This window comes from Amblyomma americanum, chromosome 2, assembly GCF_052857255.1.
Source record: "Amblyomma americanum isolate KBUSLIRL-KWMA chromosome 2, ASM5285725v1, whole genome shotgun sequence".
NCBI lineage: Eukaryota > Metazoa > Arthropoda > Arachnida > Ixodida > Ixodidae > Amblyomma > Amblyomma americanum.
Window position 1 is genome coordinate 179,779,439 of NC_135498.1, and position 17,778 is coordinate 179,797,216.

Below are 17,778 nucleotides of genomic sequence, written 5' to 3' on the forward strand. Positions count from 1 at the left end.
GAGTGTCCCCTCAAATTTTTTTAGCAGGATCTCTTAAAGGACTACAGACACTATATTTTTGCTTGCATGTTTTCTTATTTCAAATGGCACGTTGGACATTACACATCGAATCAACGCGTGATAGTCGCCTACGACCGTTTAATTATTAATGACTGAATTTCTTCTTCACTGTTTCGTCAACCGAACGATGACTAAAGTGTAGTTGGATTAAGATTTACGTGATGCAGGAAAAAACGGCAATATACTGCCGATACGCTATTTGTTGTCATTCGAGGTCTTGAAGCAAGCTTATTTAAATGTTGTAAATTAGAACAGTGTATCACCGTTTATACTGCAGTCTTTTTTAGTGCTTACCGAGACCTTAAGTCCAACTACACATCACAGCCATTGTTCGGTTGATGAAACCAATAAATTACGGGGAACAAAATTCAATAATAAATTATTTAGCGGTCGCAGGCGAATATCACGTTGTGATCCATATATTCTAATGTGTAGAGCACCATTTGAAAGAAAAAAACACGCAACTAAAATTGGCCGTCTATAGTCCTTTAAGCACTCTTTCTTCGGCCGCCGTGGTGGCTCAGTGGTTATGGCGCTCGGCTGCCGGCCCGAAAGACGCGGGTTCGATCCCGGCCGCAGTGGTCGAATTTCGATGGAGGCGAAATTCTAGAGTCCCGTGTGCTGTGCGATATCAGTGCACGTTAAAGAGCCCTAGGTGGTCAAAATCTTCGGAGCCCTGCACTACGGCGTCCCTCATAGCCCGAGTCGCTTCGGGACGTTAAATACGGCCATAAACCACACAAAGAACGTCGAGACGTTGCGATCGAGAGTTTAATGAAACATTGAATTGAGTGGCGGAGGGAAGGGAGAGAAAGAGAAGGCGCGAGCAGCGTTGTCACATGAAGAAGCGCATGCGGCTCCTGGCGGGCCGGGGCGTGGCGGAGAGCCGCTGCACCTCGGCCGAGACGACGGCGCAGAGGACGAGCGCGGCCGCGCCGTAGCTGCTCAGGGGCACCGGCTCGGCGGCCAGGAAGGTCCAGCTGAGCGCGCACGCCATCAGCACGTCCATGGCGTACTTGTACATGTTCGCCAGCCCCTGGTCCGTCTCGCGTGCCTTGGACACGAAGAAGACGTAGGCGAACGCCATCTGGCTCGCCACGCTCATCTCGCCCATGTCCACCTGCAAAGGGCGGCAGTGGGTGGAGGCATTGCCGCACGCGACGAAGATGAGGAGAAAAAAGGCTTCAACGCAGTTGAACCCAGTAGTCGTGTGAAAGCGCGTGTTCATTCCTCGCCTCTTCTTTCTGTCAGCTGCATGTGCTCTTCATCTTCACACCCTCTCTCCACTCGGCGGCAGCTGGCGCGAGACCCTCCTTCCATTGGCTACAGCTGGCTCGATGCCCCTCCGAACTAGTCCGATATTACTGGAGTTACTCCGAGGCTTCACACAATGGTATTGATTGGATTTTACCCCGTTAAGTAGTGCTTTCATATTGAAAAGAACCACACTCCGGGGTCGACATTACCAGGAATTGAAACAAGCGCTTACAATTCCCTTGGTTACCATTAGGTGCCGCGTTGACGTCATGAGTGACGTATGAGACAACGAGAACGACCGAGTCGCGGTACAACAGAACGTGATAGGCCGCTAGGCTCGGCGCCTGATGGCTGGGTGCTGTCCCGAATTCCTGGTATGGAAAGCGAGAGCTGAGCAGCGCACTTCGTCAACACGAGTGCGCTCACTCCCAGAACTGCTCGAATAAGTTACCTAGAGGTTACAGCCTTGGTCAAAAGTCTTTGGGCCACATGACTTTACTTTTGGTCAGCCCTACAGTGGAGCGCTTACGGCACATCTAAAGTGCAAGAGGCCTTAAAAGGTGACGACATGGGTTCTGTGCACCCTGGCAGAGACTCAGAGCTTCCAAGGGCGCCTCCCCACTACATGACTGAAAAGTTAAAACCAAACCATGCGGCCTGAGGACTTTTGACCAAGGGTGGACACTATCGAGAGCGCCGGTTGCAGTCTTCGGCCCCCACGATGGACAGTAGTTAACTAGAATACTGGTCTAGTGGCGCGAACGGGAGGGCGCGGACGTCCTCTTTGGCGCAGGAGCCACCAGATGGCGCCACTGCAACTTTTTCTAGCGGTGCCGTCGCTGCTGCCTCAGGAGTTTGTGTATGTTTATCCGCATCGTCGTATCGATGAGGTGCATAATACGCTCCTAGTTAAGAAATCTGCACGCCATTGCCTTCAACTAACTTCAACGTAACCTCCTAGGCACCTTTTTTCCCACGCTGTGCCCCTTTGAGCATTCTGGCGATGATGAAAAATCGCGTCGCTCTATATATGCTGTCTGCTACCGAGAAAGGGCAATGCGAAATGCTCACAGTTTTGCAGGTGGATGTAATTTGTTTAGGTGCATCTGTTACTGAGCTGATTTTGTTTACATGCGACTATTGAGCAATCCTAGTGATTCATCTGTGAGGGCAATTTACGAGTGATCTCCTAAATAACTTTTCCTGAAGCGGTTCAGCGGCCTCAGAAACACATTTTATTAACAAAAATTTACCCGCGATTAAAAACATTTTCACCCCAATTATAGGCAAGGCTTGCCTTGTAAGTGCAAATATTTGTAAAATAAAAATTATGCCAAATCTTGGCATCCTGGCAGGCACATTCCTCGAGCAACCAGCCAAAATTATGTGCAATGGAATTTCACCCTAACAGGTCCTTTCCGGGTCTAAGCGCACCGACTAACCTTCTGTTACTCAGAATCCTTTTACTTCAGATCGTTCAAAAATGGAAGGTGGTTTTGTTATGTAAAGAGTAGTGATAGCCTGGCAACGCAGCAGTGAGCTCGCGGGCTGCCAAATTTTCACAGTGGCCAGAGAGCCAGATCTCTGGTTTTGTTATGTAAAGAGTAGTGATAGCCTGGCAACGCAGCAGTGAGCTCGCGGGCTGCCAAATTTTCACAGTGGCCAGAGAGCCAGATCTCTGATTTTGCCTAGCTTAAACACCTGTATAATATCAAGGGCACTGTCTGCATGTAGCTTTATAGGAGGCTAAAGCATGGCATGCAAGTATTTTCCAGGTCAACTACAATTTGTAGAGGGGGCCCGCGTGCAGAGGGACGAAAGCCACCCTTGTCGTTCATGCGAGTGAACTCGGCTGGCTTGAGTTCGCTGTCGCTTCTTCGGTCATTAGAAACGAATTCAGACAGCCTTCACAGCCTGTCTTCAAGACGCCATCTTTTTTTTTTTGCCACATAAACGTGCAGCTAACAATACGAAACATGCAGCGCTAACAATACGAGCGCACATAGACGAGACGTACACATATGAGCGCTCGTGTGTACTACCTCGATGGAAAGAAACGCAAACAACCCGGCGCCTACACGCTCCGCTGTTTCATTCTGAATTCATTTTGATCGCACTTTTACCTGGATGGTAAGAAAAAGACGTTAGATTCATCCTAGAAAGCATTACAGACGGCCCTGGCGTCCTTTATAGCTACCACCGAAGTAAAAGCGCGATCAAAAGAAATGCGAACAACGGAGGACACACACACACACACACACACACACACACACACACACACACACACACACACACACACACACACACACACACACACACACACACACACACACACACACACACACACACACACACACACACACACACACACACACACACACACACACACACACACACACACACACACACACACACACACACACACACACACACACACACACACACACACACACACACACACACACACACACACACACACACACACACACACACACACACACACACACACACACACACACACACACACACACACACACACAGGATCCGCTCTGTTCGCGTTTCTTTCGATCGCCCCTCACTTATTGTCTCTGCGCCCTTGAATTGTTAGCGCTGTGTTTTAAGGATTATCCACCACCAACACGCCCAAGCTTCTCCAATAGAATATTTGCCGCCTGTCGCTTGATGCTACAGTGCAAGTGGAATGGTACGGCGGTATTTTGAGAATTAAGTGCTGCGCCTGCTGCATCTGCATGCTGCCTGCATCTAAAATATATCATCAATTAAGCTCCTGCGTGCCACTGGGACAGCTTTGCTGGCCAGCGTCTGCGTACAAAATGGCAATGAGGATGCCAGGCTCGAGGTTTCTCGTAGAAACTGAGTGGAAAAGGCTGTTAAATGCAAGGCAGATTCCAGTATAACTAGGAGCGTCTGCTTAGGCGCTCTGGATATGGGTATTGCAGCCAGAACGAAGACTGGCGCACAGTTCTGTTAAGATGCCCGGCTGGATCCTTGTTCACTCCACTTGTCATCAGGTAACTGAAACCTACGCGTTCTATTAGGTACTCCAACAGTGACAACACGTACGCTATAGACAGTGTCACACGCACTCCTGTAGCTGTCGACTAGCTTCTGGTTTTCACACGCACTCGGCTAGGTGCGACAGAAATAAATGAAGCTTAACAGATGCAGAATTGGGACCTAGAACACCAGCAGTGAGGCGCGAAAAAGCAAGCGTTGAGCCATCCCTACTGCCCGGCCAGCACGGCGGCAGCGGCGCGGAGCTAGTAAAAGGCGCGGTAGTGCCCCTTGCGGCGAGGAGAGGCGTTTTGCTTCAGCCGCTCCGCTGCCGCGCGCCTCCGTTCGCGCCACTAGACCAGTATTCTAGTTCACTATAGTTGCGGACAAAAGAAGAACGCTAACTAGAAGCATCTGGACTACAACATACTACACCGTACATCCTGAAGAAAACACCTTACGCCAACCACCGGCATAAAAAATAAACTTGGAGTCCTCCGCCGTTTCCTGAGGTAGGCCTCAAGCACGTAATGATTTATGGTTGATATTGGAATCGCTTGTGATTGATGGTACTCTACTGCCGCAGGGCATACATATTAGCGTAAAGTCATAGCAAGCCTGTCCCTTTGGACTGCCCCTTTGGAACAGCGGCGCAGCTGACAAATCTGGTTTAAGCATTTCTGTTTAAATCATTTTTCAGTCATTAAGCTTGTTCTAGATGACATCGTGATTCACGCCATGTATCGGTCGGTCTACAGTAGGTTCTGCTGATTTCTTCCAAAAGTTTGACTGTTTAATCGATGCAAATAAATGCAAAAACCTGATAGTGCACATTGGGAACAAACTTGACGAGTTTGGATTTGAAAATTCGAATTTAATGTTCAACAGAGCGGCCCAATTCAAGTAGTAGCATGCTATAAGTGACGGTTGTACAAGACCTTTATATCTGACTATCTTTTGACGGTAATGTTGAGATAGAAGCCGAAATTACAGACCGCGACACCCACCATTAGATTGAGCAGTCGGCATTTAGAGGAAAAAAGAAAAATTGACAGACGCTCAGCTGGTCTGACGCGATGCACTGCGCAAACAGCATGCACTACTAGGATGATAGTTTTCCATATAACGCTTTCCTATTTGGTGCTTTTAGTGCGTTAGCTTTAGAAGTCCCGATGTGAAGAAAAAGTGTACAGCGTAGTGTTGTGTACACCGCCTACCACCTGCCACAGTAGGTAGGTGGCAAAGTTGACGAAGGATAACCGCTGCTCCTTAAGGGTGACGGAGTAGATTCCAAAAGAAGGTAAGCGTAGCAGGGATCGGCAGAAAGTTAGGCGGGCGGATGAGACTAGGAAGTTAGCGGGGATAAGGTGGCCGCGGCTGGCAGAGGACAGGGTTCATTGGAGAGACATGGGAGAAGAATTTGCCTCGCAGTCAGCGTAGTCAGGCTGATGATGATGATGATGAATCCTCCTCTCCACTTGTAGGGAAAACAAGAGAGTGGCCGGAAGGTGGCTGCTATGCTACGGGGAGAACCCAAAGGGTGGCTACCGTGGACGGAGGTGGTTCTAACGCAGGCGGAGGAATGTGCATCCTGAGGGTGGAACAACCCGGCAGGTGGCTACCGTGGAAGATGGAGGAACAAGCAGTCAATTCTAATCAGCTTTGGCTGATTAATGCGCTAAGCTGGAAACATTACCTGTTCAAATATGGATATCTAATGCTAACGCATTGTCATTGCATATTTATAAGTGTCCCCGCAATTTTTACATGCTTTTCCTTTTTGCCGCATACCACTGCCTAAAAGTTGCGCCAATTTCGCTTTATTCTGGCTGACTTTTAGGGCTCTCTATTAATTTTTAATGCTTTTACATTTGCCGCATTGTACTCATTTCGCCTCACTTGGCGCGCCGCGTTGGATCAGCCGATGACGTGCACTATAGCGTCCCTGTATATGCTCCCGCAGGGAGAGCATATACTGCAGGAAACGTGCACTCTCTATTGGCGCCGCTTACGATCTGTCCGCACTCGCGGCTCGCTTGGGGGCGTCACTGCGCCAATCTCTGCCTCAGCGAATTCAGATTTTTCCTCCCGCCATTCGTCTGGGAGGTGGTTGTCGCGCTCGGGATAGTTGCAGGCGCCGGAGGCTTCTCTCGGCGGTCACGCAGAGAAGCACGCCGGCACTTTCCCCTAATGGCACTCGTGCTGCTTAAGTAGTAAAAAGAAACCGCTAATGTTTCCAATTTCAACCACGCCGTTGACGCGTCGCCCATTCTTGACCATCGTGCCCCCCGAAGAGCGCCCGCGCTACGCGGTGAACTGCCGCATATGGAAGAGTCTGAACGAAGACGCCCGCTGTTGTCAGCTGCCGCACACATACCGATTAGCATCGTCTCGGTCGCAGGGGCCAACACTCCATGACACTGGCATCAACGCAAGCCACACGCTCGAGCATTCGTTTCAAGTTTGCAGGTGGCGCCTTTGCTAACACATGTAGCTGCCGCATACCAGATGATGCTATTTAATCAAATGTCGGCTCAGTTAAAAATCATATTACAGTCACGGGCGCTAGCTTTACTGCTGACTCACGAGAGGTGTAGGACGCACGTATTTCCATGTGCCATCCCACAATGACATCCCCCACAGGCACTGTGGACAGCGTCATGATGCAAGGCCAGGTCGTGGCCGCTTTCATGCGTGACACCAACCTTGTGCACGTACGGCTAGTCTAAAACATTTCTGTCTTTTCCAACAACACTAGGCATCTGGGCATGTGGCATGGCGTGAGAGCTTGCGCTCTAAAACCCAAAGATGGCGGCGCCCGCGCACCGACGCAGAAGCAGCGGGAAGGCCCCTGTGACTCACCTGCGTGAGGAGCAGGCGCGGGCTGTCCAGCACCCTGGCGGCCAACAGTGCGGAGGAGACGACCGCGATGAAGGACGAGTGGAGGAGGAGCACCCCCTGGGGCACGTCCGTGGTGGCGGCCGAGAAGAGCTGCTGTCCGGCCACCAGGCAAGCCGACAGGAAGGCCCACAGGAAGCCCACCAGCCGCTCGGTGCGCAGCTGCTGGTCCACTTCCTGCTGGTACAGCAGCAGCCCGACGGCCGTCATCATGCACGCCTGCGGACACACGCAGAGCTGAGGCCGCGGTGCTGTGGGCTGTTCTGGAGGGATAACAGGATACGTCCATAACATAGACTCCGAGCTGTGGTTTACTACCAGGCATCGAGAACGTTGCCCCTTTCTTTGAAGCCGAATGCTGACTTCAGTATCATGCCTCCCTGCCCTCTCAGAGTGCACTCATTGCAATTAAGCCTTTTAACGCGATAGCGTTAAGGTTCCCGTACTGCAGAAAATCCGGCCGGGCGTCGTCGTCGGTGGCGTTGTGAGCATAAAATGGGGTGGGGTAGGGTGGCCGACGTATAGTCATCCTGTGGCCAACCTGAGGTACAAGATTCTGCTAAGCCTCGCGCAACACGATGTAGTCGAAAGATGGGCAGGGAAAGGAGCCACCCTGTCGCAGATGGAAAAGTGAATCGTGTGGTGCAAAAAAGCGTCTTGTGATAAGAAACAGATGATTGCGCGCAGTAAAGAGGAGCAGTGCGATGAGAGGTGAATTGTGTGAGCACTCTGCGGATCCGAACCAAATGAGCGACCCATTAATGCTATCGCGTCGTACTCTTAAAGGTGCCTATTTTTTTTCTTTAATATGCGATTAACCACTGAATGGAAGTACTATTAGCCACATGGCTGCGTTTCAGTAGATGCTAACTGATGTATCTACATTACCCAAAATGCTGCGAAAATGTCGCAACTGATTGATTAGTGCAGAAAGAACCACAATTGATTTGCTTGACACCGCTGCGATCAGGAAAGGCAACTGCGTAGTGGAAATTGGCAGACGACCATGTGACGGCGGATGAAACAGACATGCTGAATGACGCCATGTTGACGGAAATAAATGGCTGTTATGGTGAGTTCTGACTTTTAGAGAAAAAAATACCGCGTCGCAGTCTTTTATGTCTAATTCGTCTCCCGACCAAGCAGGTATCTACCAAAGTGTCATCGTTCACATTTTTACTTTGAAACGAGTACAAAGTACCACTGCCGCCGCGGTGGCTCAGTGGCTATAGCGGTCGCATTTTGATGGAGGCGAAATTCTACAGGCCCGTGTACTGTGCGGTGTCAGCGCACATTAAAAGAACACCGGTCAGGTCGTCGAAATATCCGGAGCCCGCCACTACGGCGTCCCTCATAGCCTGAGTCGGTTTGGGACGTCAAACCCCCATAAACCAGAAACCAGCATTATTGAGCTTATTCTAACTTGTCCGTCTGAGCTGAGAACTGTAAAATAAATGCCCGGGATGAAAATCTGCGCGATGAGGAATGGACGAGAGCTTGGAGCAATTTCGTATTTCGCCGCAAGAAGCTGCTGCATCAGACTGGCTCCAATCGGAGGTGCCTTTCCGAAGAAACTCAAAAATCACGGGAATATCGTCTGCTATATAGGTAACTCCAGTTCTAGTTTTCTTCCACTGCAAGCCTGTTTCACAGCAGTCCCCGTATACGCCCGCAACGTTTATTGATTAATTTCTCTCTGCTGCGGCGCATCGCTGATTGCACTGCGTCATCGCAATACCTGCGTGTGCGCTGTCATGGTTAATATGCCAGCGTAGGCTGACTGTAGTAGATGTGTGCTGGAGACGGTTTCAGGCACGTTCGAACTATACTTTAACGCATCGGTAATCATATACATTAAAAACACATATATTTGCTGCACTGCTATGTGCGGCGAAACCTGTACGTTTGGTTAGACGAAATATGTATTTTTTCTCACAGCTTATAAAGGCTACTAGTGGGCTTGAAAACGGTCCGCCCGTACACGCTACCACGCTCACCGAGCGTCTCAACGCATCGCACCGAGCGCTCATAGAAATGAGCCTCGTCCCATTTATGTTTTGGTCGCACTGCACCCCGCCACGAAGCAGAGCTGAGTGGACGCCACCTTGGTCATGTGAGGATGCAGTATAATCAGCGATGTTGCAGCACAAATAAATTAGTTGAATTAACGATATCAACACAGCGACTGCCATGAAGCAAGTGAGCAGAGGAAGAAAGTTGGAACCGGAAGTAGTGGTGGCAGACGATTTTCTCATGGCCCTCTCCATTGACTCCGGAAACGCACCTCACCGATTAAGCCTCTGGAAGAGTCGATCTTTTATTACCACTGGTCGATCCGGCCCAGCTTCTCTGGGCTCCACGATAGATACGTGCTTCACTGGTAGATTTACGCAGTGTCCGCGCGTTTCACTGATCACTTTGGAGCAATTCGCTCCAATCAAGAGTGCTCTTTCTCAGTCGGCCGGAAGCGTGCTGCGCGCTTCCGGGATCTTTAGGCAGTTTGCTCGTTTTGACAGTTTCTATAGATCGTCAGAAACACTGCGCAGTTGTTTATATAGCTGAAGAGTTGTCGCATGCATGATAGAGCTGCCACACGTTAGTAAAGGTTTGCCGGTGGTGTTGGTCCGGAGATTTCCAGAAACTGGATGCACCGCTTGAAGGCTTCTCGATGATATGACTTGCAGGCGAAGCGATTTAGTGAGAACGAACTTTTATACAGGCTATTTACAGATGGGTACAGACAAAAGTCAGTATACGGCCACAGCTATCCGCGGCCGGTCTAGCCGACCGCCTGCACAGAGGCGAGGGACACCGCGTCCCAACAGTCAAACTGGCGCGCCTTGCACCAGCTCTCAACAGTCACTCCCTCCGCACTCGGCCAGACCGAGCGCCTGCCAGCTGGGAGTCGCTAGAGGCAAAAGCACACGGGCGCAGTTCCCTTCGCGGGTGCACCCCGAAGATGCCCGCGCCCCTTTCCACACGTAAAAATAAACTGCTAACTGCGGCTCTTCAGTTTTGACGAATAGGAAAGCTCAGAACTGATGTCAGCGTTTTCCCTTACCCCCGAGTTCCTCCCTAGGTGGTCTCGCAATCCTTCGCCAAGGGGACAGGGGTCCAAGGTCGAGGCCGGCAGATAGCCCCGCCGTCCGGAGGGGCGAAGGAAACCGCAAGGACGAATGGGGAGACTAACCAAAAAGGCATGAGTCCCCTTCTAACGGCGTGCTCCAAAGCAAAACAAAATAAAAGAAAACCGGACGCGCAGCCTAGGTCACTGCCCTCTTGCGGAATATTCGCAACACCATGTACAAAAAGACGCGACAGCGCGCCGAACCCTACAACGCTTATCGCGGTAATCGAGCAGCTAAGACGGCAGAACCGAGCAACAACGAAGACCACACATGCAGCCCTGGAGAAAAGTTCCCAGGCCGCGTGGTTAGGCGCCGAGTCGTGCAGGGGAGAACGTACGGCTCGCTAATCGTCTAAATTTTTGGCGGCCGAAATGAAATCTAATTTTTGTCGTCCTGCTGTTCTGCTGGGGGGTGCCATTGGAACAATGGCAGAAATAGGGGATTCTTTTTTAATTTATGCGGTGCTCTTGATTAGGGTGGATAATGAGTTGCAGAATAATTTTAGATGGATTATCATTTTCCAGAATGTAAAATCAAGGGAACCACTCGCCGTCTCGGTAGGATCCAAGCCCAGGATCCCCGCGTAGCGTACGCAGTGCTGTCCCAACTGAGCTGCTATGGCCCGCTGTCTCCCGTTCAACTGTGAAATTAAGAAAAGGCTTTTCCACACGTGTATTGTGACGAGCCCCATAGGCTACACGCCATTCACTTAAAAACGGTGATTGCAGAGTTCAGTTCGGAGTAGACGTTGCGAGTTTGAATCGAGTGGCCGGAAAATTTCTGATGCAATTTCCTCAATGCATGATTAATACATCGTTTGCTACCGGCCAAACATCAACATGACCAGAAAGAGGCACGGGATAGATTTTTACTGAGCATGAAAATTCGATACAGTCGTCTCAGTGCCCCTTTAATGAACCCCTTCTGTCCTCATCCTTGGCCACACAGCAGAACAACAAACTGTTTGGCCTGCTTATTTTTGATCAAAGCTGCGCTGGCTCCGTAGATGTTAAAATAATCTTTTCTATATCCCCTTTCAAACGGTCGAAAACACCGACCATGCCTGCTCCGTCGCGGTTTTCGTGCTGGGTAAACGGAGACAACAAAACTGTCTGCCCTAGGAAAATTTAGCAGCGCAAAAAGGGTCTCCTTGTGGTGCGAGTCGATCAGCGGTTGTGGTTTCGGGCCGTTCTGCGTCCGTCGTCATTTTGCGATGTTTCTTCCAAGATGCTGGAGCAATACTAGCTCGAATGTCGGTTCTACTCTCCATGCACAGCCCCAGAGAGCTACCACCCCGCCGGTTTCCCTGTGGACCCCACGTGTATCATTCGCTGGCCAACCAGTGCTGGGCCGCTGTTGCGCGGACTTGGAACTCAGCTGCGAAGCGATCTGAGGAATTCACTATGTGAAACTTAGGCGCCAATGTGAAATACAGGCTTTATCCAAAGTTCATCCGCCGAAATGCACAGCGCGACCACCACGTATCACATAGAGGCAAGGCTACAAGAAGGGACACAACACTGCGTCTGCTGCTCGGCCAGTCTCTGTGCGGGGCGCCACAGGGTGCGACTCTCACCAGCGAAAAGAACATCCAGCCCGGCCGACGCGTGGCCGATGGCGCGATCGCGGGCAGCCAGGTGAGCACGGGCGCCATGCTGGTCAGCGCCGCCGAGTCCACGATGCGAAGCTGGTGCAGGGACATGAACCTGCGGACCACGCAGACCACGCACGCAAGCTGCTCGGGGATGCGCAATTCCGCTCTCTCGGTGGCACATCTTACGAGCTCGCTTTTTCCGACAACAACGCGAAAGCCGTCGGCAAGCAACGTCGCTCGCAGCCAGTCAAAATTAAACCGCGCGCATCAATAGGCTTTTTTTCTTATGACATGAAAAAGTTGCGCGAAAAGCACGCAAACAAGGCAGGACGGAGGACGAGTGCCTCTGGCAACTGATTTTAACTGATGGTTCGCCGGCACATATTTGAAAAGAGAAAAAAAATATAAATCGAGCGAGCGCAGCGGGAAGAAACGTGACGCTTAGGAGGCAGAAAGGCAATCACAGCATCTTATCGAGAAATTCTGGTCTCGCTGATTCAAGGGTGGCCGTTTTTCTTATTAAGTACGATCCCATAGGCTCTTATACTGAGAATCGCAATCTTACTCGGACGTGGCCGACTTGTTTTGCAAGCCGTATACAATGCTTAGGTAAATGAGAGCCCTCCCCCGCCGACAAGGATATAGTTTTTTAAATGATCACCATCCTGCTGTAAGCATTATTCAGGAAAGTCAATCATTGAAAGCTTTCAAAAATATCATGACTATGTATCTGTTGTCACTGCAGCCATGACCACTCTTTTTGTTTTTACTCTGTTGTTTCTCACAGTATTTGTCCAACTGTTGTACATAAATGTTCAATATGAAATAACTCAAGTTTCAATGTTAACCAATCCACTCTGTATTTCCTCGTTTAGTGTTTATTTTATACGCTGAATGCCTTGTGTTCTCGACTGGGAGCAAGAAGGGCGCAGACTCTTTGTCAGGCATCCATTTGGCTTTTGGTCTGCGCCCTAGGCAACTGCACCATGCGTTGTCTGAATAAACTCTTTGACTCATACTCCCGTGCATGATCATTCACGCAGCGTCAATGTGTGTCCAATGTACGGTTTTCCACAACTTATTGATATCTCGCATAAGACGCGGCAGCTAGCTGGCTCCGCAAAGAGTCCGGCGTGCTTTCTGTCGTCAGAAAACACTCTTCTTGGATTCTGCTTTCGTGACGCGGGGGCCAGTTTAGACGGTGCTAAGAAACACGGGGTGCAAATTAACAAATAATGATCGAGGACATATAGTGAGGCAGAGCAGAACGGTGGGTAACGATATGCAGAGAAATAAAGAATGTTTCAAAAGGCTCGGAAAGGAACAGCAGTTTACGACAGGTTTCGAAACGTTGAAAGAGGAAAGGGAATACACATCTACTTATAAGGCAGGTAGTGGAGATAGCTAGGAGAATAAGAATAGGGTGGAGCGCATTTGGCAGGCACTCTCAGGTGATGAATAGCGGTTTATCAATATCCCTCAAGAGGAAAGTATATAACAGCTGCATCTTATGGGTGCTTATGGTGATGAAACATGGGGGCTAACGAAAAAAATTAACTTATATTGAGGAAAACGCAGAGAGCTATGGAAATTAATTGGTAGATGCATCGTTAAAGAGAGCAGAATTGGTGAGGAAGCAAATGCGAGTTAACGATATACTAGTTGAAATAAAGAAGAGTTGGGAATGAGCAGGACATGCAATGCGAGGGGAAGATAACCGATGGCCCCTCAAGATAGCGGAATGAATTCTGAGAAAGCAGGGGGGCGTCAGACAGTGAGGGGGGCGGATGAAATTACGAAGTTTGCGGGGATAAGATGGCCGCAGCTGGCACAGCTATACAGGGTTAACTGAACGGATACTGTACAGGCCATTGACCTGCAGTGGACGTGATTGATGCATTACCGGCCATCGCCTGAGGAGGAGAGAGACGCGGTACCTGGCGGTGAAGGCGACGGCGGTGGTGAGGCCTCGGGCGACGACGGAGGCGTTGACGCCGAGCGTGGTGCGGGGCCGGATCATGCGCAGCGAGCAGCTGAGCACGCCCACGAAGGCGCCCACGGACACGTAGAAGAGCAGGCGCACCGTGTGCTCCAGTTTGTTGCTGCGCCGCGCCATCACCGCCAGCATGGTCCACATCAGGCTGGAGCCCAGCATCAGCGTGATACGCTGCGGGGCCGTTTCGATAAGGGCGTTGGTCATCGTTGGCATTGCGCGTTATCGAATAGTCACGTCCTGTTCGAAAACTCGGTCCCGCGCCCACAAGCCAGGCTAATGGAAAACCGACCCAGATGGGACGCGTAGTGAGTCCTGAGAGTGAATCACCTGTGGACGTGTGACAGATGCAGGGTTATAGGATGTGGCTGCCAGAGGAAAGGGGGGGGGGGGGGGGGGGGGAGAGATTGTTTTTGTGGTGTTGTGTTGGGTTTTATGGCACATAGGCAGCTAAGGCCATCATGCGCCAGGCTCAACGTAGAGAATAAGTTTCGTGCAGAATGTTTACAAATGGGAAATATTATCGATGGTGTAGATGGCCTAAAATATTGTACTGTCTAGTAGTAACATACGGGAAGAAATTTGGAAAAGGCTAACTGTGAAAGCCTTAAAGTAGGTCAGGTAGCCTCAGCGGCTATCCTTGGCTGGGCGAGGATCCTGAGGCTCCCGACGAATCAGAGAAAGACCTCAGCCCTCTTCTCGGGGATGATAAAATGGCTGAAGGTTTATCATGCAATAAAGCGAGGCAGTGGTTCAGGATTTACAGTTTTTCAAGTACGCGTGCTTCTTTTAAAAAGCTAAAAATAAAAGGTACGTTACCAATGGTATTGTCATCTAAGAGCAGTGTTGGATGAAAAGGAATGCATTCATTATAAAATTGAGTAAAATACTTTTTCTTAGTTTTTCCTGTTCCACACAAGAGAATAAAATGTGGTTAACCGTGAGTTCATCTCAGCATTCTTGGCAAACAGGTTTGTCTTGTTTTGTTAGGAAGTTGTGCGTAAGGTGCGCGTGGCCTATTCGGGGACGGCATAAGATCACTTCCTTGAAACGTTCTTGGTGCACACACGACCTAAATTCAACTGAAACTGGTTTTACTAAGTGTGGTTTATTATTTACTTCATTGTTCCAAGCCGACTGCCATTTTTTCTTTAGTTTCCTTGGAGAGAAAGAGAAAGAGGTGGAAGGGGCTGCAATGCGGCATTTATTCTGCGGTTTCTCTGCTTATCTGCAGGAGAGGGCCGGAAGAATGAGTATATGCAGAGTTATATGCATGAAATACTTCTGGGTAATGGCGCTGTCTCCCGTACGACTGTCGCTTTTTATGGCGGGATGCCTTACTCTTAGTTAGGAACTTTCTAGTGGGGCGCAGTTCGTTTGTAATACCTTTGCAAGGCTGAATACTTCGAGCAGACGCACCTGGCTACTGCCACGAATTGCCGGTTGCGCGGTCGCTATAGCCATGCATGCGACCCCAAAGTTAGGCGCGCGAAGTGACGGACGGCTTGCGCAGTCAGCCACATATGCTCTGCTCTGTTGACGTGGCGCATGCAAAGGTTTAGTTTCGCCCACCAGCCGTGCTGCGAATGCCACTAGAATCGCGCATGCATCAGCTAGAGACACGATGGAGACGAATTCTTCAGATTGTTCTCCCTACCTCTCCCGAAGTGTTCGGCTTTGGTTGGCGAACACTCTAACTGGTTTCGACGCATGCACGGGGCAGGGCGCACCTCTATGGAGGAGCTGTCCAGAATGGCGGCCACGGCTGCCGGCACACTGCCCGCCTGGCTGGTGGGCTCCCGGGTGCGCGGTCGCAGCGTGTGCAGCAGCCGCAGCCAGCGACGTCGGCGCCGCTCGCTGGGTGTCACCGACGGCACCAAGGGGGGAGACATCAGCGACGGCTCGGCGCCGCTGGTGGGGCTGCTCAAGACTTCGTTGGAGGCCTTGTTTTCCATGGCGACCTCGTCCCGAGTTCCTCGCTTCTTCGTCCTCTTCCTCGTCCTTCACGTGGGACGCGGGACTTGCTGCGCGCTTTGCAGTTCCGGCCACGCCGGAAGTTTGTGCCCCTCACAGCAAACGCGGCTTCCAGGATTCAAATATTGCTTCTCGCAGAACTTTATAATAGACGAAACTATCCCAATTCACACGATGATGAGCATATAATTCAGGAATAGACTGATTCTCGAATTGACACGCATGTGCTCTATACGAGAGCAAAGTGCTAGCTGTGGTACGACAATAACTGTGGGACCTACTAGAAACAGATAATGATTTTATTAAGGCGTAAGCCTTACTTGCCCCATTAAGCGAAAATCTGTGTATGCGTTGGTGTGTGGTGACACTCGATGGTACTCATAAAAGATGGTGTCCACATGCAACCTGGCAGGTGGCGGATAAACTAATTATCGGTCGTGCCAGGTTGCTCGCCAAGATGGACCTGGATCGCATAAATTCCACCGGTGGCAGCGCCTGCCATCCAAGAGCAATGGCGCATCACTTAAAGGGGCTGTGAAAGGGGGTCTCAACAAGGATGCGGTGTGCCTAGGATGCTAAAAGACACCGCTTCACAAATATCCTACAGCAAGAATTTTTTAGATGCGCTTCGTAGAAGCTGAGTTATATTTAGTCAAAATTTGAATTTCCACGTCTTCGCGCCTTTCCCTCTCCTCTCGTCACTTTTTGAACGCTGAAATGTCGGCGCTCCTCCGCCGGCCCTTCGCACTCGCCCCCTCCGCCGGCTGCCAACGCGCGCGAACCAATGCCAGCAGTCCGCTGCTGAAGTAACGAGCGCTGCATGACGTAACGAGCGCGCATGCTGACGTAACGAGCGCAGATTCGGGCGAAAGCGCAGCACCGCAGGTCGCCGCTAGGCGCGAAAGCGGGAGTTTAAAAAATTGTATTGTAAATTACCGGCCCGCTTTTGAGGTCTTGTACGCGGCATGAACGCTCGTTGGCCTGTACCCTACATAACGCGAGCATTTTATAGCCAACCTCAAACACCCATTTCAGGGACCCTTTAACTGCTGCACCACTGCGCCACGAGTAGTATGAGGACTTCCAGGAATCTATGAACGTTAAAGGAGTATAGGCACATAACTTTTGGGTGCGTGCTTTATTGTTTGTAATGGTGCGCAAGGCATTATTATACATGAATTATGACCTAGTATCCTCCTACAACCACTAAATAATTTATAATCGAATTTCTCATGCTGTTTCGGTTTCGGTTTCCACAACCGAATGAGGATTGTGACGTCAAAGTGTTGTTATAGGTCACGTGAGGCATGAAAAAACTGCAATATAATTGCTGCATCCATATTCGTTGTCATTCCGGCTCACGAGGAAGGCTGGCTTCAGCACAGTAGTGAATTAAAACGATGAAACAGCGATTATATCGATGTTTTTCCATGCCTCACGTGACATAAAACCACTCTTTAACGTCACCGCCATCGTTCGGCTGTTGAAACCAAAACAACATGACAGAAAAATACGGTTATAAATTATTTAGCGGCCGTAGACGAATACCACGTGGTGCTTCATGCGTAGCAGCGTCTTCCACATCATTGCTTGAGGTGTCTATACTCCTTTAAGTTAAGACAGACCAATTCTGCACATATGGCCATTACTCCATTAGCTATCGTGTCATACCCTTAAGGCTAATCAGCGCGCAGATCAGAAGGGGTGCGGCGGCGGCTACGTAGAGCCAAGCAAAGGTAGTATTGCCAGTTGTGTGGCATCGAGTTGCATCACGCGGTAGCGCGCGTCGACTGCGTTCACAAAGTGAGCGGGCGTGCTTACGCCTTTTCAAATGACAGCAGTCTTAAGTGTCTGCCGAC

General features: G+C 50.3%; 1 protein-coding gene across 1 annotated transcript; it reads right to left on the reverse strand.

Moving 5' to 3' along the window:
* Positions 1-811: 811 nt before the first annotated feature.
* On the reverse strand, positions 812-17,406 carry LOC144119335 (uncharacterized). The gene is made up of 5 exons (XM_077651983.1): positions 15,676-17,406; positions 13,890-14,119; positions 11,935-12,064; positions 7,195-7,449; positions 812-1,180 (listed from the first exon to the last, which is right to left on the reverse strand). Exons 1-5 carry the CDS (start codon positions 15,898-15,900, stop codon positions 896-898), a joined length of 1,125 nt encoding a protein of 374 aa, XP_077508109.1. The 5' UTR covers positions 15,901-17,406; the 3' UTR covers positions 812-895.
* Positions 17,407-17,778: the final 372 nt, after the last annotated feature.

Bases quoted from the DNA above. Each gene is read 5' to 3' on its own strand.
- LOC144119335 (XM_077651983.1), bottom strand. From the start codon at position 15,900: ATGGAAAACAAGGCCTCCAACGAAGTCTTGAGCAGCCCCACCAGCGGC. The intron at 14,120-15,675 runs GTGCGCCCTGCC...ACGGCCCCGCAG, and splicing joins TGGACAGCTCCTCCATAGAG to CGTATCACGCTGATGCTGGG. The intron at 1,181-7,194 runs GTGAGTCACAGG...CGCCCTTTGCAG, and splicing joins CGCGCCTGCTCCTCACGCAG to GTGGACATGGGCGAGATGAG.